The sequence below is a fragment of the Myotis daubentonii genome, chromosome 2 (assembly GCF_963259705.1).
Source record: "Myotis daubentonii chromosome 2, mMyoDau2.1, whole genome shotgun sequence".
NCBI lineage: Eukaryota > Metazoa > Chordata > Mammalia > Chiroptera > Vespertilionidae > Myotis > Myotis daubentonii.
In genome coordinates this window covers 50,194,703-50,219,513 of record NC_081841.1, presented here as the reverse complement: position 1 = coordinate 50,219,513, position 24,811 = coordinate 50,194,703, and the positions used below count along the sequence as shown (strand labels likewise).

Here is a 24,811-nt window from a genome sequence, read left to right as displayed (position 1 = left end):
TTATGGATGAAAAAGGTGAAGGGATTAAGGAGTACATATTGGTAGTCCCCAAATAGCCATGGGGATGTAAAGTACAGCATAGGAAATACAGTCAATAATATTGTCATACTATGTATAATGCCAGGTGGGTACTTGAAATGGGGCGGGGGGGAGAGATCATCTTGTAAATTATATGATTGTCAGCCACTATGTTATACACCTAAAACTAAAGTAAAATAATATTGCATGTCAACTATAATTGAAAAATAAAATTTAAAAATTTAAAAAATATGTGTTAAACAAAAATAATCTTTACAGATTATAATTAACATCTCAAATTGCTCATTTTTCTCTATAAAATCAGAATTGACCAACCACTTAAATATTTACTGAACACTGTCCAACTGGTGTGACTCAGTGGTTGAATGTTGATCCACGCATCAAGAAGTCACAGGTTCAAGTCCCAGTCAGGACACATGCACAGGTTGTGGACTTGATCCCCGGTGGGGGCTGTGCAGGAGGCAGCTGATTGATGTTTCTCTCTCATCAATGTTTCTATCTCTCTCTCTCTTCCTTTCTCTCTAAAATCAATAATAAAACATATTTAATGGGCAGTGTGCTTAGTGGTTAGAGCATCAGCCTGCACACCAAAGGGTTGCAGGTTTGATTTCCAGTCAAGGACACATTCTGGGAGAACCAAGATGGCGGCATAGGTTAACGCCGGAGTTTGCTGCTTTGAACAACTACTTCAAAAGTAAAACCAAAAAACGGAAGGGACATCACCCAGAACCACAGGAACGCTGGCCGAGTGGAAGTCCTACAACTAGGAGGAAAGAGAAACGCACACAGACACTCAGAGGAGGCGCAGTGCTGAAGTCAAATTCTGAGGTGCGGAGTGCGCGGAGCGGGCTGGCGGCGGAGGGCGCGGTTGTTGTTTTCAATCGGGAGGAAGTTGCAGACTCTGAGCTCCAGATACAGGCGAGTCTTTAGGGACCCAGACTCAAACGGGAGAAGCGGGACTGTCTGGCTTCGGTCAGAGCGAGTGCAGCTTTCTCTCCGAGCTTTGCAGCGGGTGCTGGGACTCAGAGAGGCAGAACCCCTGGGGACAGGACTGAGAGCCGCCATAACTGCTCTCTCCGGCCCACCCTGTTGATCCTGTGCGACCCGCCCCGCCCAAGCCCTGCACAGAGGCATTTGCCGGATAGCCTCAGGCAAAGGCTAGATTAGCACCTCCCTAGAGGACAGAAGTTCTCTCACTGCTGACACAGCTGATTCTCATAGCCACTTGGCCTGGAGGTCAAACCCTCCCTGGAATTAGCTACAACAATCAAGATTTAACTATAAGACTGCGAACAAAGACCACTAGGGGGTGCACCAAGGAAGCATAACAAAATGCGGAGACAAAGAAACAGGACAAAATTGTCAAAGGAAGATATAGAGTTCAGAACCACACTTTTAAGGTCTCTCAAGAACTGTTTAGAAGCTGCCGATAAACTTAATGAGATCTACAAGAAAACTAATGAGACCCTCGATCTTATATTGGGGAACCAACTAGAAATTAAGCATACACGGACTGAAATAACGAATATTATACAGACACCTGACAGCAGACCAGAGGAGCGCAAGAATCAAGTCAATGATTTGAAATGCGAGGAAGCAAAAAACATCCAACCGGAAAAGCAAAATGAAAAAAGAATCCAAAAATGCGAGGATAGTGTAAGGAGCCTCTGGGACAGCTTCAAGCGTACCAACATCAGAATTATAGGGGTGCCAGAAGATGAGAGAGAGCAAGATATTGAAAACCTATTTGAAGAAATAATGACAGAAAACTTCCCCCACCTGGTGAAAGAAATGGACTTACAGGTCCAAGAAGCGCGGAGAACCCCAAACAAAAGGAATCCAAAGAAGACCACACCAAGACACATCATAATTAAAATGCCAAGAGCAAAAGACAAAGAGAGAATCTTAAAAGCAGCAAGAGAAAGAAACCGAGTTACCTACAAGGGAATACCCATACGACTGTCAGCTGATTTCTCAACAGAAACTTTGCAGGCCAGAAGGGAATGGCAAGAAATATTCAAAGTGATGAATACCAAGAACCTACAACCAAGATTACTTTATCCAGCAAAGCTATCATTCAGAATTGAAGGTCAGATAAAGAGCTTCACAGATAAGGAAAAGCTAAAGGAGTTCATCACCACCAAACCAGGATTATATGAAATGCTGAAAGGTATCCTTTAAGAAGAGGAAGAGGAAGAAAAAGCTAAAGATACACATTATGAACAACAAATATGCATCTATCAACAAGTGAATCTAAGAATCAAGTGAATAAATAATCTGATGAACAGAATGAACTGTTGATTATAATAGAATCAGGGACATAGAAAGGGAATGGACTGACTATTCTTGGGGGGGAAAGGGGTGTGGGAGATGTGGGAAGAGACTGGACAAAAATCGTGCACCTATGGATGAGGACAGTGGGTGGGGAGTGAGGGCGGAGGGTGGGGCGGGAACTGGGAGGAGGGGAGTTATGGGGGGAAAGAGGAACAAATGTAATAATCTGAACAATAAAGATTTAATTAAAAAAAAAAAAAAAGGACACATTCTGGGTCTTGGGTTCACTCCCTGCCCCTCCCCCTGTCAGGGTGCATGCAGGAGGCAACCAATCGATGTGTCTCTCTCTCATTGATGTTTCTCTCTCTCTTTCTCCTTCTTTCCCTCCCTCCCTGCCTCTCTCTTCCACTCTCTCTGAAAAAGCAATGGGAAAAATATCCTCAGGTGGGGATGAACAAAATACATACATACATACATACATACATAAATTTATTGAATACCTATTATGTGCCAAGGTACTATGCTAGGCACTGGAGAGACAGCAGTTTTTCCATTGTAAAGTTCACCAGCTAGTGAGAATAACAGATTAATCAAATGTACATGCAATATAACTGCTATGAAGGCGCAAACTAGGAAGAAAATCAGGAAGGATGAGAAGTGACTGTGTGCTGGGAGTGGCAGGGAGGGAAGAGTATTTTGGATAGATGAACGGCATGTGCAGTAGTCCTCCGGCAGGAAGGAGCAGGATGTGTCTGCAGAAAGGAAAAGTTAATATGGCTGGAAGTGAGAAAAAGGGGGCATGGTGTAAAAGGATGATGCTGGCAGAGCCAACTGCACAGAGTCCTACAGGCTGAGCTAAGGATTATAGTCTTTATCCTAAAGCAATGGCGCCCTGGTCCGTGGCTCAATGGTTAGAGCTTTGCCCCATGCACTGAAGGGTCACAGGGTTCAATTCCTGGTCAAGGCATGTATCTGGGTTGTAGGTTTGATCCCAGGCCCCAGTTGGAGCATGTTCAGGAGGCAACCAATTGATGTGTCTCTCTCATATCAATGTTTCAAAACAAATAAACGAAATGGAAAATTTGAAGCAGGTTACTGCAGTGTGAGGAACAGATTTGGAGGGATGGGGAGGGAGAATAGAATAGAATCAGTTATGAGGCTATTACAGCAGTTCAAGCAAAAGATAATAGTCACTTGATCATGACAGTGGTGGTGGAGATGAAGAGAAAAGGTCAGATCTGAGATTCAGTAGGAATTCAAATGGACAGGGTCTGCTGATAGATTTCATGCTGGAAAGGAGAAGTTTCCCAAAGTTTCCAGCTTAGAAAACTGGATAGATGACAGTATCACTACAGAGAAAGGGAACCTGGAGGAGGGCCAGGTTTTGAAAGGAAAGACCATGAGTTCAATATATTAGATATGGCCATGAATTATGGAGATTTGCTACTTTAGTCCCGGAGGGCAAGAAGAAAGGCAGATAGAAGAAGGAAGTTTTACCTTGATATCAGCTCTGAGCTCAACCAACTGCTCTTCTGACATTCGAACAGCCACATCAGTCATCTTCTTTAGAAGTTCAGCTTTCTTTTGTCGGCTGAGCAAAATTTCCACTGTAGAGGAAAAAGAAGTATAACTCTATGTTCTGGCTCAAAAGGATAAAGAACTGGAAATACAGGCCTTGCTGTATGTATTTGGAGAGCCAAAGGTCCAGTTTCCACCTTCTTGAAGGACTCTAAAGGCAGTTACAGGTAAAGACTTCATGAAATAAAAGACACATAAATCATTTGTCATTTCTCTTTTTCCCCTTCTCAGGAAAATACATTTTTTATCAAGAAATATAAGTTAACGCCCTGGGTGGTATGGCTCAGTTGGTTGGGTGTTGTCCCATGCACCAAAAGGTTGCCAGTTCAGTTCCCAGTCAGGGCACATGCCAAGGTTGTGGGTTCAGTCCCAGGTGGGGGTCATACAGGAGGCGGCCTTTCGATGTTTTGTTCTCACATTGATGTTTCTCTTCCTCTCCCTTCCTCTCTCTTTAAAATCAATTTAATGCCAAGAACCTACAACCAAGATTACTTTATCCAGCAAAGCTATCGTTCAGAATTGAAGGTCAGATAAAGAGCTTCACAGATAAGGAAAAGCTAAAGGAGTTCATCACCACCAAACCAGTATTATATGAAATGCTGAAAGGTATCCTTTAAGAAGAGGAAGAAGAAGAAAAAGGTAAAGATACAAATTATGAACAACAAATATGCATCTATCGACAAGTGAATCTAAGAATCAAGTGAATAAATAATCTGATGAACAGAATGAACTGTTGATTATAATAGAATCAGGGACATAGAAAGGGAATGGACTGACTATTCTTGGGGGGGGGAAAGGGGTGTGGGAGATGTGGGAAGAGACTGGACAAAAATCGTGCACCTATGGATGAGGACAGTGGGTGGGGAGTGAGGGCGGAGGGTGGGGTGGGAACTGGAAGGAGGGGAGTTATGGGGGGGAAAAAAGAGGAACAAATGTAATAATCTGAACAATAAAGATTTAATAAAAAAATAAAATCAATTTAAAAAACTTTTAAAAGAATCATATAAGTTAAAAAAGAATATGCACACATGCTAAAAAAGACTTACCTAGAATAAAGAGCATGAAATGAAAAGTTAAAGTGTCTCTCCTACTTCTGACTTTGTGGTCCCCTCCCCAGAGGAAACCAGTTTATTTCTTCTGTATACTTCCAAATATATTCTATGCATATATAACATATATCTCTCTTCCTTTTTTCTTCTCCTCACTCATGCGAGTGTATCATATACATGGTCCTCCCATTACCTTAGCTATTTTTTTAAAAAATAGTTCATGGGAAACTACTTTTTAAAGATATTTTTAAAAATTGATTTCAGAAAGGAAGGGAGGGAGAGATAGAAATATCAATGAGGAGAGAGAGTCATTGATTGGCTGCCTCCTGCATGCTCCCTACTGGGGATCGAGCCCACAACCCAGGCATGTGCCCTTGACCGGAACTGAACCGGGACTCTTCAGTCCGCAGGCTGATGTTCTATCCACTGAGCCAAACCGGCTAGGGCTACCTTAAGCTATTTTTATTTAATATATTGTGAGGTTCAATTCCTATTAATACATTGGATCTCCCTTGCTGTTTAACAGCCACTTAGTAGTCTGATATGTGGATATGCCATAATAATTTATCAAGTTTCCCTAATGATGGATATTTAGGTTGTTTACAGCCTGTTAAGAAACATCTTTAGCATGCTCCCAGATGTGTAACTCAAATATGACTGAGAAGGACAACAAACAAACGAAAACCTCTCAGAGTAGAGAACAGAGACAACAGAGGGCATGGGCAAAAAAAGTCCTCTAGAAAGCAGAAGCTGGGGCTGCTAGATAAACCAAGGAAATTTCTCTTCCACCAGGGCAGGGACTCTGCTATTCCTGTCTAGTAAGGTTTGATTACTGCTTTTCCAAATGGGAATTTTTACTATAATTCTTACTATAATTATTTCTCTATCAGTATAATATTGGAGGAGGGGGCATTTAATTTTTGTTTTAGTTTATGGGGCTCCACACAGCAGTGTGCCATATCCAGACCTGTTAAAAGATCTGAAATTCCCCAGAAGTCCTGAACTTTCAGCTGAGTATACTAAAACTAGATGACGAGGTGAGTGTATTCTCATTTGGGGAAAAAGAGAGATATTGGAGGATGGACTATAGCAAAGACTGTTAATGACTGCATATTCATTCTCCTGTTCTTCCTGCCAGAAGTCCAATATTGTTGGGTATGAAACTATTTAGGCAAAATTCTGTATTTCCTGACCCTGCTACAGACAAGACAGTCATGTGATACAGTCTGGCCACTGAGATCTAAGCAGAACTCACAGGGCGAGGTTCACAGGAAAGCTCTTTAAAGAAGTCTCAGGCAGCATGTAACATTTTGCCCTTTCTTGACTGGAGCCTCTTTGACCATAAACACACACTAAGAATGTCTGGGTAGAACAGTGGTTCTCAACCTGTGGGTCGCAACCCCTTTGGGGGTCGAATGACCCTTTCACAGGGGTCGCCTAAGACAATCAGAAAACATATATAATTACATATTGTTTTTGTGATTAATCACTATGCTTTAATTATGTTCAATTTTTAACAATGAAAATACATCCTGCATATCAGATATTTACATTACGATTCATAACAGTAGCAAAATTACAGTTTTGAAGTAGCAACGAAAATAATTTTATGGTTGGGGGTCACCACAACATGAGGAACTGTATTAAAGGGTCGCGGCATTAGGAAGATTGAGAACCACTGAGGTAGAAGGATAGAGAAGGCTGGGTCTCCCATGTCATTTTGGAGATTCCCTTCAACGCTGGATCACCTTTCATTTCACGAGAGAAAAATAAACTCACATTTAGGCCACTCTGTTAACATGTAATCAAACTCAATTACCAACTGTTATACACAGAATCCTGTAACCTATTGAGAATTAGCCAAATTTATCTTAGAAAAAATAGAATTTTCAAAGAGGTACATCAGGTATTACAGCAGGCTGAACCACTTTAGCAAGTTTTCTTAACCTGCTTGCCACATATATGCCACCCACAGGTTGCCCATACCCATGTCAGGTTAATCTGTAAGGACATACTTTCCCAATAAAGTAGAAACATGCCTACAAACACCAAGGACCAACAGCTACAAATGATCTATTGGTCTGGCTCTAAAGATAAAAACTTGCTATTTGTATCAAATTCACTTTTTCTCAGCTCCAGATTCTAGAATTCTAAAATGGAGAAAACATGTTGAGTAAAGATTTTTACACATGTCAGATTAACTCAGAGAACCTAATTATATGACTTTGAACAAGTCACATTTTTTCCAAATAACTAGTTTTTTCACTTATGAAATGGAAAAAAGAAAAGGAAACCCTATCTCATAAAGTTTACATGAAGATGATATAGCAGTAAAAAAAACTCTGAATTGTAAAGTACTATGAACATATGAATTAATAAAACTATATAGTGTATTTTAAAAAAGCAGTACCTTATTGGTAGTATTGGTAAATGAGTAATTACATTAGTGTCACTGAGGACCAGAATTTTTAGCATGGGAGAAAGGAGACACAGATATAAAATTGATGAAGTTCAGTAAAACTATAGCTCTGAATTTGATAAAATAAGATTCATGAATTGGTAACTGGTTGAAGCTGGGCGGTGGGGATTAATTATATTAGCCTCTCTATTTCAAATAGTAAGGACTATGTGTTCTTACTAGATTTATGTTATCTGAACCTTCATCTTAAAAAAAGAACACAGGCTTATTAATGAACTAAAACTGTCACATTTAGAAATTTCAGGATATATCACTCAATTTAAATGAAATCTTACCTCTGAAAAATAGTGACTAACATCTCTGCTATATATTGAACTTTTCAGGTTAAAATGGATAAAAATTAAATTCAGCTCAGTGCTTCAAAGTTGCCTCCTCTGGTCCATGACCACTGACACATATGATTTAATTGTGAGTCATCATCTTAACCTATTTCCATTCTTACCAGTTTAAAAGCAGATTAAAACAACCTTTGCCCAACAGGCATGGCTCAGTGGTTGAGCATCGACCTATGAACCAGGAGGTCACGGTTTGATTCCTGGTCAGGGCACATACCTGGGTTTTGGGCTCAATCCCCAGTGGGGGGTGTGTAGGAGGCAGCTAATCGATGATTCTCTCTCATTATTGATAGTCTCTAACTCTCACTCCCTCTCCCTTCCTCTCTGAAATCAATAAAAATATATTAAAAAAACCAAACATTATTTTTATTTATTTTTTATTCTCACACGAGGATATTTTTTCCATTGATTTCTAGAGAGAGTGGAAGGGAGGGAGGAGAGAGACAGAGAGAAACATCAATATGAGAGAGACATATTGACTGGTTGCTTCATGCATGTGCCCCTACCGGGGCTAGGGAGCCTGCAAATCGAAGTACATACATGCCCTTGACCAGGAATCAAACTCATAACCCTTTGGTCCATGGGCCAAACTCTAACCATTGAGCAACTGGCCAGGGTAAGAAACAACCTTCTTAATTACAAATTTGTCATTTGATTATGAAAGTTAAATCTGCTGCTGAAAAGCCCCAAAGTAATGCCACTGTATAAGCTGCAGTTGACTTTCATACAGCTGTATATTTTTAAATTACACTTACAGAAATTACCAAAAACAGGTATCTGATTCTTCTGTATAAAACCCCACAAATTACCCAAGTTAGACTCTATTCCTCTGAAATCTATTTTTTTATTAATTAAATCTTTATTGTTCAGATTATTATATTTGTTCCTCTTTTTCCCCCCCATAAGCCCCCTCCACCCAGTTCCCACTCCACCCTCCTCCCTCACTCCCCACCCACTGTCCTCATCCGTAGGTGCATGATTTTTGTCCAGTCTCTTCCCGCATCTCCCTCACTCCTTGCCCCACCCAAGAATAGTCAGTCCACTCCCTTTCTATGCCCCTGATTCTATATAATCACCAGTTCATTCTGTTCATCAGATTATTCACTTGATTTTCAGATTCACTTGTTGATAGATGTGTATTTGTTGTTCATAATTTGTATCTTTACCTTTTTCTTCTTCTTCCTCTTCTTAAAGGATACCTTTCAGCATTTCATATAATACTGGTTTAGTGGTGATGAACCCCTTTAGCTTTTCCTTATCTGTGAAGCTCTTTATCTGACCTTCAATTCTGAATGATAGCTTTGCTGGATAAAGTAATCTTGGTTGTAGGTTCTTGGTATTCATCACTTTGAATATTTCTTGCCACTCCCTTCTGGCCTGCAAAGTTTCTGTTGAGAAATCAGCTGACAGTCATATGGATACTCCCTTGTAGGTAACTGACTTTCTCTTGCTGCTTTTAAGAGTCTCTCTTTGTATTTTGCTCTTGGCATTTTAATAATGATGTGTCTTGGTGTGGTCCTCTCTGGATTCCTCTTATTTGGGGTTCTCTGCGCTTCCTGGACTTGTAAGTCTATTTCTTTCACCAGGTAGGGGAAGTTTTCTGTCATTATTCCTTCAAATAGGTTTTCAATATCTTGCTCTCTCTCTCTTCTTCTGGCACCCCTATAATTCGCATGTTGGTACACTTGAAGCTGTCCCAGAGGCTCCTTATACTATCTTCGTATTTTTGGATTCTTTTTTCATTTTGCTTTTCCGGTTGGGTGTTTTTTGCTTCTTCGTATTTCAAATCTTTGACTTGATTCTTGCCATCCTCTAGTCTGCTGCTGGGAATCTGTATAATATTCTTTATTTCAGTCAGTGTATGCTTAATTTCTAGTTGGTCCTTTATCACAACCTCGAGGGTCTCATTAGATTTCTTGTAGATCTCATTAAGTTTATCAGCAGTTTCTAGAAAATTCTTGAAAAACCTTAAAAGTGTGGTTTTGAACTCTATACCCAGTAGTTTGCTTTCCTCCATTTCTGTCATTTGTGTCCTTTTTCTTTGTATCGCATTTTTTATGCTTCCCTGTGTTGATAAAGTGGTTTTCTGTGCTGAGTGTCCTTTAGGGCCCAGTGGTTCGGCCTCCCCAATTACCTGAGGAGGACACTCTTGGTGCACCCCCTTGTGGGCTTTGTGCACAGTCTTGTTGTAGTTAAGCCTTGATTGTTGAAGGTATCACTGGGAGGAATTGACCTCCGGGCCAATTGTCTGTGAGAATCAGCTGTGTCTGCAGTGGGAGAACTTCTGTGCTGGAGACACCCCTCTGGGGCAAGACTTGCTTCAATGGGGCTTTGGTGCTCACTGAGTCTGCCCCCTGAGTGTGTCCTTTTTGTTTCCACGGAGCTGCAAACTAGATGGTCCCACTCTGACCTCTGGGTTTCCTGGCTCCTGGATCTCTAGGGAGGTGCTAATCTAACCTCTGCCTTAGGCTATCCAGCAAAAGCCTCCCTGCAGGGCTTGGGTGGGGCGGGTCCCAGGGGATCAACAGGACAGGGCTAGCAGTTATGGCTGCTCTCAGAGGCTCTGCTTCTCAATGTCCTGGTAATCGCTGCAAGCCCCTCCAAGAGAAAGCTGCCCTCGAGTTCCGACTGATGCCAGACAGTCCCGCTTCTCCCGTATGAGTCTGGGTCCCCAGAGACTCACCCAGAACTGGAGCTCAGAGCCTGAGACTCCCTCCCGATTGAAAACGACAACCGTGCCCTCAGTTGCCAGCCCGCTCCATGTGCGCCTCTGTGCCTTAGTATTTTACTTCCGCACTGCGCCTCCTCTGAGTCTCGGTATGCTTTTCTTTTTCCTTCTAATTGTAGAATTTCAACTCAGCCACCCTTCCTGTAGTTCTGGATGATGTCCGTTCTGTCTTTTAGTTGTATTTTTGAAGTGGTTGTTCGAGGCAGCAAACTCTGGTGTTTACCTATGCTGCCATCTTGGTTTCTCCCCCCCAGAATCTATTTTATAAGCTTTCAAGGAACCCTAGTCAAGGTATCTTGAACCTTCAATCCATCGATTTTCCTCTACCCAAATGATTAGACACTGAGTAAAGACTGTTCTATAAACTGAGAAAAAAAGTTCTGAGATAGCTAACGACATGAATGTATACACTAAATTGTAGGCAACGTGCAAGTCTCCTCTGATTGTGCCAAAGGAAATCTTCAATCACTGGAGAAAAATAGAATAAAATAATACTCCAGGCACCTGCAGGAGACTTTACTTTCCAAAATTGATGCTGTGGTGGAAGACGACACCATGATGAAGTCTCTCATACATTTATTTCTATATCCAAAATATTAAAATTTGGAAATATTTTAAAAACAGGCTCTTATAAAATTTTGCCTGAAAAAAATTCATACACTAATGCAGTACAACTGCTCAAAATTGTTTAAATATATAAACTATTGTGTTGACATTTATTGAGCTTTAGCTATAGGGGTTGAGAAGAAGGACTACTAACTGGTAATGGCTTTAATTAAAGATCAATCTTACTTGCTTCAGCTTTCACTTTGTCCATTTCAGCCAGCAATGCCACTTCTCGGTCCATTAAACTAAGAACGGATGACAAAGAGGGAAAAAAGGTTTGATCAGAAATTCGAAACAGAGAAATTGCACATTGTAATAGTGGAGAAAGACTTACAGAGTTTGTTCACTAAAAGCATACTACAAAGTAAATACTGTATGAACCGTAAGGAAATTGTGTTACCCTCAGTAAAGAATATTTTAAGGATTCTAAGAAACAGAATTCCCTTTTATTTCTATGTATTACAGCACACCAGTAGATGGCAGTAGCAAGCTATCAAACATTTCTTGGTAAATGGTCCTAAAAGCAAAAAGTCCTTATAGAAATTACAAATTTCCATATATGTGCTCACATATTTTGGTCCATGAGTTGGACAGCTTTGGTTCTAATGCATTTGCCAGGCAGCATCCCTGCTAGGCATGGTAAATTTATCCATGATTAGGGTTTGTACACCTTCAATATTTTGCCACAGTTGCACTCGTCTCTACTGGCACTTTAATCTTTAGATTGAAGGGTAGTCACATGTGTGCAGGTTTCTGGTGAACATTTACTAGTAATCCAGGAAATATGGAATTAAGTTTTCTGGTAGTCTTTTTACAGAAAAAGAACATTAAATGGACAATTAGCACTTTCTCCATTGCAAATGTAATTGGCATGTATAGCTTTTCTATGTCCTTATAGAAGAGCTCAGATAGTAAGTAGGCTGTCCTGGTATTCCCTTACCATATCAACTTTGCTTAGTGGTGGGGAAAAAATACTAGAAATTTTAGTATCTACACAACCATGAAATGTTCCAACTTTCTTCAAATTTGGAAATCAGAATGATTTCTCCTTATGAACGGGAATGAAAGGATCAATAAAAGTTCTACTCTTGTTTCTTGTTGTAAAACCAAACACACACATACACACACACACACACACACACACACTAATTCAATTTAGCTCAGCATGTAGTTATGTTAGCACAAAGTAGTTAATAAGGAGACTACAGTATGAAATATACAAAAAAGTTATAAGGCAGGGACTTTTCCTCAAAGAGCAAAATCCTTTATAGTGATGTGCCAGGAACACAGGTTTGATAATCATATGCATGATGTTAATAAATAGACTTGTAATGGAACAAATGTGGTTGGCATATTAATCCAAAAGCACCAGACTGGAGAAAAGATATAACTATTGTGGGGTAGCAATACTTTGTTAGGAAAGCATTTCCCAAACCTTGGCAATATTTTGCTCCAAGAACTCTAGCAGCATTTGGAATACCTAAAAGGCAAAACAAAAGCACAACTGAGACAGGAGCTGCCGGGCCTGGAGTTTAACATTACTTCTCTCTGTCACTAAATCACCATAAGATGCAGACACCATGTTCACCAAATGACAAATTTATCTCTGACAAAGCTTGTAAACTATTTATTAAAAGACTTCAGCAAACACCGTAGCCAGTTTGGCTCAGAAGATAGTGTGTTGGCCTGGGACAGAAGGGTCCACAGTTCAGTTCCAGTCAAGGGCACATGCCGGGGTTGTGGGCTCAATTCCCAGCTGGGGGTGTGCAGGAGGCAGCCAGTCCATGATTCTCTTTCATCAATGTTTCTATCTCTCTCTCCCTCTCCCTTCCTCTCTGAAATCAATAAAAATATATTAGGGGGGAAAAAAGATTTCAGAAAACAAGTTAGCTTTTTGTGATTTATGTAATTATGTTAATAACATTCATAATAATCTTTTTCTTTTTTTTTTAAAGTTTTTTTTTTTTTTTAATATATTTTATTGATTTTTTACAGAGAGGAAGTGAGAGAGATAGAGAGTTAGAAACATCGATGAGAGAGAAACATCGACCAGCTGCCTCCTGCACACTCCCCACTGGGGATGTGCCCGCAGCCCAGGTACATGCCCCTGACCGGAATCAAACCCGGGACCTTTCAGTCCGCAGGCCGACGCTCTATCCACTGAGCCAAACCGGTTTCGGCCATAATAATCTTTAAAAAATACATTATTTTGTTTATTTCAGAGAGGAAGGGAGAGGGAGGGAAACATCAATGATGAGAGAAAATCATTGACTGCCTCCTGCATGCCCCCTACTGGGTATCGGGCCCACAACCCAGGCATGTGCCTTTGACCAGAATCGAACCGGTACCCTTCAGTTTGCAGGCTGACACTCTAACCTCTGAGCCAAACTGGCTAGGGCTCAAAATAATCTTGATTAAGAAAAGTTGCCCTAACTGGTTTGGCTTAGTGAATAGAGCATTGGCCTGTGGACTGAAGGGTCCCTGGTTCGATTCCGGTCAAGGGCATGTGCCTTGGTTGGAGTCACATCCCCAGCTGGGGGCTGTGCAGGAGGCAGCTGATCGATGTTTCTCTCTCATCGATGTTTCTGACTCTCTATCCCTCACCCTTCCTCTCTGTAAAAAATCAATAAAATATATTTTAAAAAAAGAAAAGAAAAGTAGACTATGCCAGGCAGGCGTGGCTCAGTGGTTGAGCGTTGACCTATGAATCAGGAAGTCTTGGTTCCATTCTGGGTCAGGGCACGTGCCCAGATTGCAGGCTCAATCCCCAATAGGGGCCGTGCAGGAGGCAGCTGATCCATGATTCTCTCTCATCATTGATGTTTCTATCTCTCTCTCCCTTTCCCTTCCTCTCTGAAATCAATAAAAAATATATTTAAAAAAAGAAGACTGGCCCTAACCGTTTAGCTCAGTGGATACAGCGTTGGCCTGCGGACTCAAGGGTCCCAGGTTCGATTCTGGTCAAGGGCATGTACCTTGGTTGCAGGCACATCCCCAGTGGGGAGTGTGCAGGAGGCAGCTGATCGATGTTTCTCTCTCATCGATGTTTCTAACTCTCTATCCCTCTCTCTTCCTCTCTCTAAAAAAACAAAAAAATATATTTAAAAGAAAAAAAAAAAAGAAGCCCTGACCGGTTTGGCTCAGCAGATAGAGTGTCGGCCTGCGGACTGAAGGGTCCCAGGTTCGATTCCGGTCAAGGGCATGTACCTGGGTTGTGGGCACATTCCCCGTAGGGGGCGTGCAAGCGGCAGCTGAATCAATGTTTCTCTCTCATCGATGTTTCTAACTCTGTATCCCTCTCTGTCTCCCTTCCTCTCTGTAAAAAAATCAATAAAACATATTTTTTTAAAAAGAAAAGAAAAAAAAAGAAGACTGTAACATGACCTTGCTTTTAGCAAGGAAAAAAAATAATCTGCACTATCACTATCAGACTGTTTTGTGGCATTTATGAGCTAGTATTTTGCAATGGTACTTTTATTTCCCCCTGAGAAAAAGCATCCATTTAAATAAACTTTGTTGCTTTATTGACTCATTGCCAATCATAAAAAATTTATAGGGCAGCATATGAACAACCATACAAGCACTCCATTAAAAAAATTAGTTTAACCCGGCTGGTGTGGTTCAGTGGTTGACCATCGACCCATGAACCAAGAGGTTACTGGTTCAATTCCGGTCAAGGCACATGCTGGGATTGCAGGCTCAATCCCCAGTAGGGGACATTCAAGAGGCAGGATGATGCTGTTACTCTCTCATCAATGTTTCTATCTCTCTATCCCTCTTCCTTCTTCCTCTCTCTTTAAAAATTAACAAAAACATTAAAAAAAAATTCTAGCCCTGGCCTGGTGGCTCAGTTGGTTAGAGTATTATCCTGTACACCAAAAAGTCACGAGTTCGATTCCCAGTCAGGGCACATACCTAGGTTGCAGGTTCAGTCTCCAATTAGGGTGCATACAAGAGGCAACCAATCAATTTCTCTCTCTCTCTTGAATCAATAAACATATCCACAGGTGAGGATTAAAAATATTAGTTTGCATTTTTATGCCAAAAAATGTTGACAAGGAATAAGTACTTCTATTGTTTTTCCATGTTGCCATCTTTTTTTTATTTTAACTCCCACCCGAGGATATTTTTCTACTGATTTTTATTTACTTATTAGAGGCCTGGTGCACAAATTCGTGCACATTGAAAGGAAATTAATTAGAATATTTTAATATCGCTATTCGCCCTTTCTCTATACTAGAACTGTCAACCAAATTCATGGTGGACAATGACAGACTGAAACACATGCGTGCGATTGGCATCGGAGCTTTATATGTATCTGCATGTGTGAGTCAACTTAGCCTTTTATATATATACTAGAGGCCTGGTGCACAAAAATTTGTGCACTGGGGGGGGTGTCCCTCATCCCCTCAGGGGATGTCCACCTGCTGGCTTAGGCCCGCTCCCTGGGAGACTGGGCCTAAGCTGGCAGTCAGACATCCCTCTGGCAGCCCGGGAGCCCTCAGGGGATGTCCACTTGACAGCAGGGAGCAGGCCTAAGCTGCAGTTGGACATCCTTAGTGCTGCTGAGGAGACAGGAGAGGCTCCCGTCACCACCGCTGTGCTGGCAGCCATCAGCCTGGCTTGTGGCTGAGCAGAGCTCCCCGCTGTGGGAGCGCACTGACAACCAGGGGGCAGCTCCCGCATTGAGCGTCTGCCCTCTGGTGGTCAGTGTGTGTCATAGTGACCAGTCATTCCCAGTCTTTCTGCTGTTAGGGTCAATTTGCATATTACCCTTTTATTATATAGGATAGAGGCCTGGTGCAAGGGTGGGGGCCAGCTGGTTTGCCTTGAAGGGTGTCCCAGATCAGGGTGAGGGTCCCCCTGGGGTGTCTGGCCAGCCTGGGTGAGGGGCTGATGGCTGTTTGCAGGCTGGTCAAGGCCCTTGAGGGGACCCTCAACCCACGGGGGTGTGGCCAGCCTGGGTGAGGGGCTGATGGCCATTTTCAGGCTGGCCACGGCCCCGCAGTGACCCAAGCTCCCAGCCTCTCCTTTTTTTCTTTTTTCTTTTTCAGCACCTCCTTGAGCCGAGGCCAGGACGGGCTGGAAGCAGGTCTCTGGGATTTATTTATCTTCTATAATTGAAACTTTGTAACCTTGAGCGCAGCCCAGGGCCGACCAGGGCAGGCGGGAAGCTTGGCTTCCTCCATTGCTGGGGGCAACCCAAGCCTCCTGCTCACTCCAGCTCCATGGCCGCCGCCATCTTAGTTGGGTTAATTTGCATACTCACTCCTGATTGGCTGGTGGGCATGGCTTGTGGGTGTAGCGGAGTGGCAGAGTGATGGTTAATTTGCATCTTTCTCTTTTATTAGTGTAGATAGAATAGACTTGCTTAATTAGACCTGCTTTCTGATTTAGCTAAACTTTTTCCAGCCCAGTGAAGCACCTCAACTTCTCTTTCAGGTAATGGACAGCAACACAGCAGTAAATATCGACATGAAGCAGATTATTATAGGTCATGCAGGGAGAACAAAGGGTAAAATATTTAACTCTAGCAGTGTTTGACTATATTCTGCACAGTGAGTAAACCTAAATCATTTTCAAGGTTCACCATTTCTTATTTCTTTTCAGTCAGGTCAAGTTTCTAAACTTTCTAAATCTCCGTTTTCAGGCTAATAAAAAGAAAATAGGATTCTACCGAGTCTCCTATCTACCTAGTCCAGGACTCCTGTGAGGATCAAATGAGATGAGGCATGGGAAAATGCTTCACAGACATTTGGTTAAAGTGTAAAATGTTTGCATCTGACTATAAAGCAAGTCGTGTTCCTGGGCTGAAGAAACTCCAAGGAAGCTAGTTGCTAGGGAGAGGAAGCCGGGTATTGCTACATGACATCATTACCTGGTGCCCACAGTGACCATTTTAGGGCCACATTTTGTGCCATGGGGTCTTGGCAGCGTCGGCTGCAATTTGGTGAGCTGTTGTTCTGGGGTGGTGGTGGGATCTGTGTCCCACTTGGGGGGAAGCCGAGTGATGCTTTGTGGGCACCAGGTCCATGGTGCCATTTATTGTTAAATGGCCTGTTGCTAGGGAGAGGAAGCTGGGGGTTGCTATGTGATGTCAGTACCGGGGACTCACAGCCACCGTTTCTGGGCTGGGCTGGGTGTGGGCCACATTTTGAGCCATGGGGTCTCAGCAGTGTTGGCTGCTTTGGTGGGCTGTAGCTCTGGGGTGGTGGCAGGAACTGTGTCCCACTTGGGGGAAGTCAAGTGTTGTTTTGTGGGTGCCAGGTTCGTGGTGCCATTTCTCTGTAAATGGCCAGTGTGCATCACGGCAGCTCCTGAGTTGTCTGCCGCCTGGTGGTCAGTGTGCATCATAGTGACCGGATGGAGAGACACTTAGCATATTAGCCTTTTATATATACAGATTTTTAATATTTTTTATTGATTTCCGAGAGGAAGGGAGAGGGAGAGAGAGATGGAAACATCAATGATGAGAGAGAATCATTGATTGGCTGCCTCCTGCATGTCCCACACTGGGGATCAAGCCTGCACCTGGGCATGTGCCCTGCCAAGAATCAAACCCTGATCTCCTAGTTCATAGGTCGATGCTCAACCACTGAGACATGCCAGCTGGGTTCCATTGATTTTTAGAGAGTGGAAAGGAGGGAAAGAGAAAGAAACATTGATGTGAGAGAGACACATCGATTGGTTGTCCGAGCCTGCAACCGAGGTACACGCCCTTAATGAGAATCAAACCTGGGACCCTTCAGTCTGCAGGTTGACGCTCTATCCATTGAGCTAAATGGATTACGGCCATGTTGTCACCTATTAATAACATCTATTGAAAGGTCCTGTGATGTCACCCAAGCATTAAACAGAGGAATCTACTGGTTGACTAAAGCTGTTGGATAATTTCTTGGAGAAAAGATTGATGAATATTTGCAATTTTCCATTAAATTTTTCACAAGTCTTTAAAATACAAAAAGGAATAAATGTTCAAATACATATAGTGTAACTGCTTAACATGAAGCTTTTCATTGCTGAGACGTCCATTTCAAAGGCATCCATCTCTAATAAACAAATTGCCAGCTACACAACTAGGTAAAAAAGCCAGGTTACCCCCCCCATGAAGTTCCCCTTTTAGAAAACCTTGGGTGACCTAGATAACTGACCACTTGAATGACCCTGCTTTTCACTTTTGCACTTTAATTCCCACTCCTATTTTTAAATTCACCAATAAAGAGTGAACCTGAAAACCCTAGGCACCCCACACTTTACCCCAATAAAGGTAGAATCCTAGGTGTTCCCTCTTCCCACCCCCCTCCTTTCTATTTCTGCGACCTTGCTGTGTGGCCCTAGGAGTGCCCCTATCCTCCAGAACCTGTGAATAGTAAATCTGGTTTTTTCAAAGTTCCCAGATGTTGTTGCTGAGGTGTATCTTGCAGTACAGCCACAATATTGGCTCATTTGGGGGGTTGCTACAGTAGTACGGGCCCAGGTGAGTGCCCCTAGGCATTCCTAACTGAGAGCATCACAACTGATAACCTGAGATCGACACAAAACATATAACCTTCTTATTAAAAGTACATCACAGCCCTAACCGGTTTGGGTCAGTGGATAGAGCATCGTCCTGCGGACTGAAAGGTCCCAGGTCGATTCCGGTCAAGGGCATGTACCTTGGTTGCGGGCACATCCCCAGTGGGAGGTGTGCAGGAAGCAGCTGATCGATGTTTCTCTCCCATCGACGTTTGATACTCTCTATCCCTCTCCCTTCCTCTCTGTAAAAAATCAATAAAATATGTTTTTTTAAAAAAAGTACATCACAGAGCTTGGCAGGTGTGGCTCAGTGGTTGACCATCAACCTATGAACCAGGAGGTCACAGTTCAATTCCCAGTCAGGGTATATGCTTGGGTGTGGGCTTGATCACCAGTAGGAGGCATGCTGATCGATTCTCTCTCATCATTGATGTTTCTATCCCTCTCTCCCTCTCCCTTCCTCTCTGAAATCAATAAAAATATATATATTTTAAAAGGTATATCACCTAATGTATTTTGTTTGTGTAGAACAACCATATCTTTAGTCATTCATACTAAAGCAGTTAGGGCTGATATATCATGTCTGCAACTTCCAAACAGTTCCACCAAAACACACACATAGAGTAAATACAGTGATCCTTTAACTTTTCTATTTTTTGGAAGTTTTCATAATAAAATGTTGGGAAACTATGTGTATTACAAAATAAATAGAGAAGGTAGGAAGAGTTCAAAAGTGAGAAACAGGATAAGCAAAGGGATAAATAGAAGAGGCATTATTTACAATTAAAAACAATAGTTTACTATAATACAACTAACAATAAAGAGTGTTAAGCTATAGTTTCCATCTGTTCCTAAGTGAAACGGTGGTCTCAGTACAGATCTGTGGCCAAGAGATTCAAAAGTACCTGTACTTTGAGGTAATAGCTTTTAAATATTTTTTTATTGCTTTGAGAGGGGGGGAGGGAGGAAGAAAAATAAACCTGTTGTTCCACTTATTTATGTACTAGAGGCCCAGTGCATGAAATTCGTGCACAGGAGGGAGGGTGTCCCTCAGCCCGGCCTGCACCCTCTGTAATCCGGGATCCCTCGGGGGATGTCCGACTGCAGGGATCGGGCCTAAACCAGCAGTCGGATATCCCTCTTGCAATCTGGGACTGTTAGCTCCAACCACTCACCTGCCTGCGGCCTGACCTCCCCTAACTGCTCTCCCCTGCCAGTCTGATCACCCCTAACTGCCTCTGCCTTGGCCCTGCCACCATGGCTTTGTCCGGAAGGATGTCTGGTTTAATTAGCATATTACCCTTTTATTAGTATAGAGGCCAGGTGCATGGGTGGGGGCCAGCTGGTCTGCCCTGAAGGGGGTCCTGGATCAGGGTGGGGGTTCCCTTGGGGGATGGGGCCAGCCTGGTGAGGGGCCTGGGGCGGTTTGGAGGCTGGCCATGCCCCCATTGGGGTGGGGGGTCCCCGCTGGGGAACGGAGCCCGCCTGGGTGAGGGGCCACCAGGGGTTTTCAGGGCAGCCAGGCCCCCATCAGGGTGGGGGTCCCTGCTGGGGGTGGGGCCAGCCTGGGTGAGGGGCTGAGGGCCATTTGCAGGCCACCCACAACCCCCATCAGGGTGGGGGTCCCCGCTGGGGAGCAGGTGGCCTGGGTGAGGGGCCTGGGGCAGTTTGAAGGCTGGCCAGGCCCCTGATAGGGTGGGGGGGGGGGTCTCTGCTGGAGGCGGGGCAGCCTGGGCTGGGGGGCAGGGAGGCCTGAGCGAGGGCCTGGGGGCGGTTTGCAGGCTGGACAAGCCCCTGGCTTTGTCCAGAAGGTCTCCCGGTCTAATTAGCATATTACTCTTTTATTAGTATAGATTCATTCAGCGATTCTTGTATGTGCCCTGACTGAGGATCAAACCTGCAACCTTTTTATATTGGGATGATGCTCTAACCGACTGAGCTACTCAGCAGGGCAAATTTTTAGATGCCATAAATGCACGCAGTGACTCCCCTAAGAGAGTGAAGAAGGCTCATTCAGACTTCCACACTTCCCTGTCTTGCTCATTCCAATCCATGATACTAAGCTTGCAATTGTTCTCTTAAGGCTTTCTTGAATGGAAATATCATAATAAGCAACTGATATACTGGATTCTGAAACTGCTAATGAAATTCAGCTAAATACTACTGGGACTCTACTGAAAAACACTATTATTAAGCCCAGGCCTTATGTGGTGTACAGAATTTCCATATCCTTTCTTCAATCATGAAAGATGGTTTTAAATGATTAGTCACTGTTACTAAGTTCTGAATGTCACTGAATGTTCTGTATTTCCTTTTCTCCTTACCAGAACTTTTTATCACCTTCACATCTGTTCAACTTATTCTAAAGCATCTGTGTAATTTAGTTGCTCAGAATAGTTGTTTCTGTAGCATTACCATTAATATCTTTATGACATACTGGGTCTGTCATATGAAGCAAGCCCTTTTATTATTATATGTAACATATAGCTTACTGATTCTAGCTCTTGCTTTCAGTAGCAAAGAACTAACTATCATTTCTTTATGGTTATTGCATTAGAGAACAATGTTATAATGGAAACACAATTCTAGTAATTCCACAGCCAATGATTTCAAAGGGTGATACTGTAACCAGCAGTTCTCAACCTGTGGGCCGCGAACAATGAAAATACATCCTATATATCAGATATTTACATTACGATTCATAACAGTAGCAAAATTACAGTTATGAAGAAAATAATTTTATGGTTGGGGGTCACCACAACATGAGGAACTGTATTAAAGGGTTGCGGCATTAGGAAGGTTGAGAACCAATGCGAGTCTAAACTATTCAATAATGTTCTTAGAAAACATTTGTACTTGATTTTATTTGCTGATAACCTAAAACCTATTTATTCTAATTCTATTAGCCAAGCAAATCAGAAGTCCAAGGAAAGCCAATACAAATACCTTAATTTCTCTAAAGACACTCTCTCTTTACATATAAAATAACCTCCCCCAAAACAGAGAATTGTCAGTAGGTTTTATTAGCAGAGACTTAATAATGCTTCATGTATTTTGCAACACTTTATATTCCCTATACTGGCCTTACTGTCCATCTGGGCTCAAAACAAAAACAAAAAAATACCAGTTAGGTAGCCAGGTAATCATACAAAGCTGAACAGTTAGGTAAAATGAATTGAAAAAACTAACTTATTAAATCAAAATTGGATCTTATGAAAAATTTTAATGGGTTTCTCTTTGTCAGGAGTCCCTTACAAAACATGTGGACAGGTGATTTCATATTTCAAGGGTCTAAAGTACCTTTTTAAGAAGTTAGAATGTGAATGTAAGCTGTTCTGTGGGACAGGCCCTCAATGAATAACCTTTCTTTCTGCTCTTTTTAGTGGTCAAAGGATCTTAATCCTAAAGTAACATTAGAGACCATACGACTCAATAACATTTTATAACACATTTAGGAAAAAAGAAGCAGCAGCAATCTAGATTACCAAGGAGTTTATTGTTTAAGTTTCTAGTTGGTAAGGAAAACTGGTTAGTTTTAAGTCATATAGCTGATGAGATCCTCATTTGAAACTGATTTGTTTTTTTGAATCCTCTTCTGGAATTATGACAGCAATTGAAGAATAAAGGCAAACAGATACTTGATAAGACAGAAAAAGGAAGCATGGTACAGCGGGAAAGTGTCACAACATCAAGTATGACTTTGGGTAAAGTATATTTTTCTGTATTCATCTTTTCTTATCTATAAAATGAGTATAATATAAGTGATATTGTTATATACATTAGAGATATTGTGCATAAAAGCTTTTGACATACAGCTCAATAATGGCAAGAGCAATTACTATTCTAACTTTCTGTACTAATCTTGATTTCCCATTTTCAGAATATTTATTTAGTAAAACGCCTTCATATTACCTCTGATAAATGATTATACATTCCAGATCCATTGTCTAGAAATCCTATATAATAAAGAGGTAATATGTAAATTGACCTTCACACCCTCACAAGATGGCTGACTATGACCAGGCCGGCAGGAGGGTTAGTGAGGGATGATCAAACCACTGAACAAGCAGGCTGCGTGGGGCGACCAGGTCGGCGGGATGGGGTGGAGGGCCGTGAGGGGCACCCAGGCTGACGGGGGGGCAGTTAGGGGTGACCAGGCCAGCAGCGGGGGGCAGTTGGGGATGACCAGGCCGGCAAGGGGGGCAGTTAGGGACAAACAGGCCGGCGGGGGGGGGGGGGGCAGTTGGGGGCGGCAGGGCCAAGGCAGGGTGGTGGTCCCTGCTGGGGGTGGGGCCGGCCTGGGTGAGGGGCTGAGGGCCATTTGCAGGCCACCTTTCATTTCTATTTTTAAGAACTAGAGGCAGTGAGGGGCAATCAGGCCAGCAAGGGAGGGGGCAGTTAGGGGTGAACAAGCAGGCAGGTGAGTAATTAGGAGCCAGCGGTCCAGGATTATGAGAGGGATGTATAACTGCCGATCCCAGGGGACGGGCCTAAACCGGCAGTCGGACATCCTCCAAAGGGTCCTGGATTGGAGAGGGTGCAGGCTGGGCTGAGGGGACCCCCTCCCCTCCGTACATGAATTTCATGCACTGGGCCTCTAGTCCTATATAATAAAAATCTAATATGCTAAGTGCCCGACCACTCGTTCGGCCATTCGACCAGTGGCTATGACACGCATTGACCACCAGGGGGCAGATGTTCTGACCGGCAGGTCTGGCTGATCAGGACTGGGCGAGACAGGCCAGACATGCCCTGGAGCCCTCCTGCGGTCCCTTCCTGGCCCCAATCGTGCACCAATGGGGTCCCTCAGCCTGGCATGCGCCCTCTTGCAATCTGGACCCCTTGGAGGATGTTGGAGAGCCGGTTTCGGCTTGATCCCCACAGGCCAGGCCGAGGAACCCCACCAGTGCAGAATCCATGCGCCAAGCCTCTAGTTCTTAAATAAACACATACACACACTAACAGTACAGGCAGTTATACAAAGGTGAATCTAAGACACCTTTAAGTGAAAAGAAAGCATTACAAAATTAGTCTCGCTATGATTATAACTATTAAGATTATGTATGCAGATAGAGAAGGGACCCAAGGGAACCAAGAAAATTATGTGTTATGGAGTTACATGACTTTCATTTCTATTTTTAAAAAACTATTGTTATAATTATGGGAAATATAGTGAAAATAGGGAAATAATGAAACCTTTACAAAAAAGAAAACCAAAATTCAGATTCCTTCATCAAATGCTCTCATTCTACCTTGGTCTCTGACTTCACCCCTCACTACTTTCTAGTACATGTTGTTCCTTAACTTGAGCTACACTGTGTAAAGTCCTTGCATGTTCCTTCTATCCCTTTGCTTATATCATATTTCTTATGTGCAGTGTTCTATCCTCATTCTTTCTGCCAATGTAAATTCCATGCTTCTTTCAACGCTTCATAATGATCCATTTCCTCCAAAATATGTTTTCTAATTGACTCCATCCCATAGTGACCTTTCCCTTATTGTCATACTTTCCCCACAACTAAGACCTGAAAAGGATATCTGAATCAAAAGTCACTCCAAGTTGTGACTTAAGAAAAGTAATTTAGGGTCTTCTGAAATACAAATTATTTGGATGGAATATTCATTCTTTTATTATTAATCCTCACCCAAGGATATTTTTTCCATTGATTTTTAGAGAGAGTGGAAGGGAGGGGAAGAGACAAAGAGAAACATCAATGTCAGAGAGATACATCAATTGGTTGCCTCCCACATGCACGCGCTCCCGACCAGGGCCGGGAATTGAGCCTGCAATTGAGGTATATCCCCTTGACCAGAATTGAACCTGGGACTCTTCAGTCCTTGGGCTGACACTCTATCCACTGAGCCAAACCAGCTAGGGCAGAATATTCCTTCTTACTGTTTTATTTTTAACTAAAAATATACTTATAAAGGCTTCCATAGGCTCAGTCAAAATCTCGGTCCTCCTCATTCTACCCCGTTCCCTAATGACTAAAAACCTTAGTCCCTAAATTCTCTTACAGTGGGGTTTTTCAACAACAATCTCCAGCCTTCTTCCCAAGCTGTCAAGAAATTTGAGGTTCTACATAAAGTTCATGTAAGTCTGTGCTTAAGATTGTGAAAATGTCCTAGCTGATTCCTCATTGACCTTAGAAAAGTTACTTTTATTTGAGCTTCTCTTTTCCTCTTATATTAAAATTTTTTAATATAT

At 42.6% G+C, this 24,811-nt stretch overlaps 1 protein-coding gene across 4 annotated transcripts in view; it reads right to left on the bottom strand.

The window, feature by feature from the left end:
* The window catches only part of SPATS2 (spermatogenesis associated serine rich 2), a 129,776-nt gene that overhangs the window by 11,438 nt on the left and 93,527 nt on the right, over window positions 1–24,811 (bottom strand). For all 4 annotated transcript variants that reach the window (XM_059682771.1, XM_059682774.1, XM_059682772.1 and 1 more), the window contains 2 exons: window positions 11,275–11,333; window positions 3,811–3,920 (listed from right to left, as the gene is read on the bottom strand). In XM_059682771.1, coding sequence (XP_059538754.1) covers window positions 3,811–3,920; window positions 11,275–11,333 — 169 coding nt within the window. The remainder of the gene's footprint in view (window positions 1–3,810; window positions 3,921–11,274; window positions 11,334–24,811) is intronic.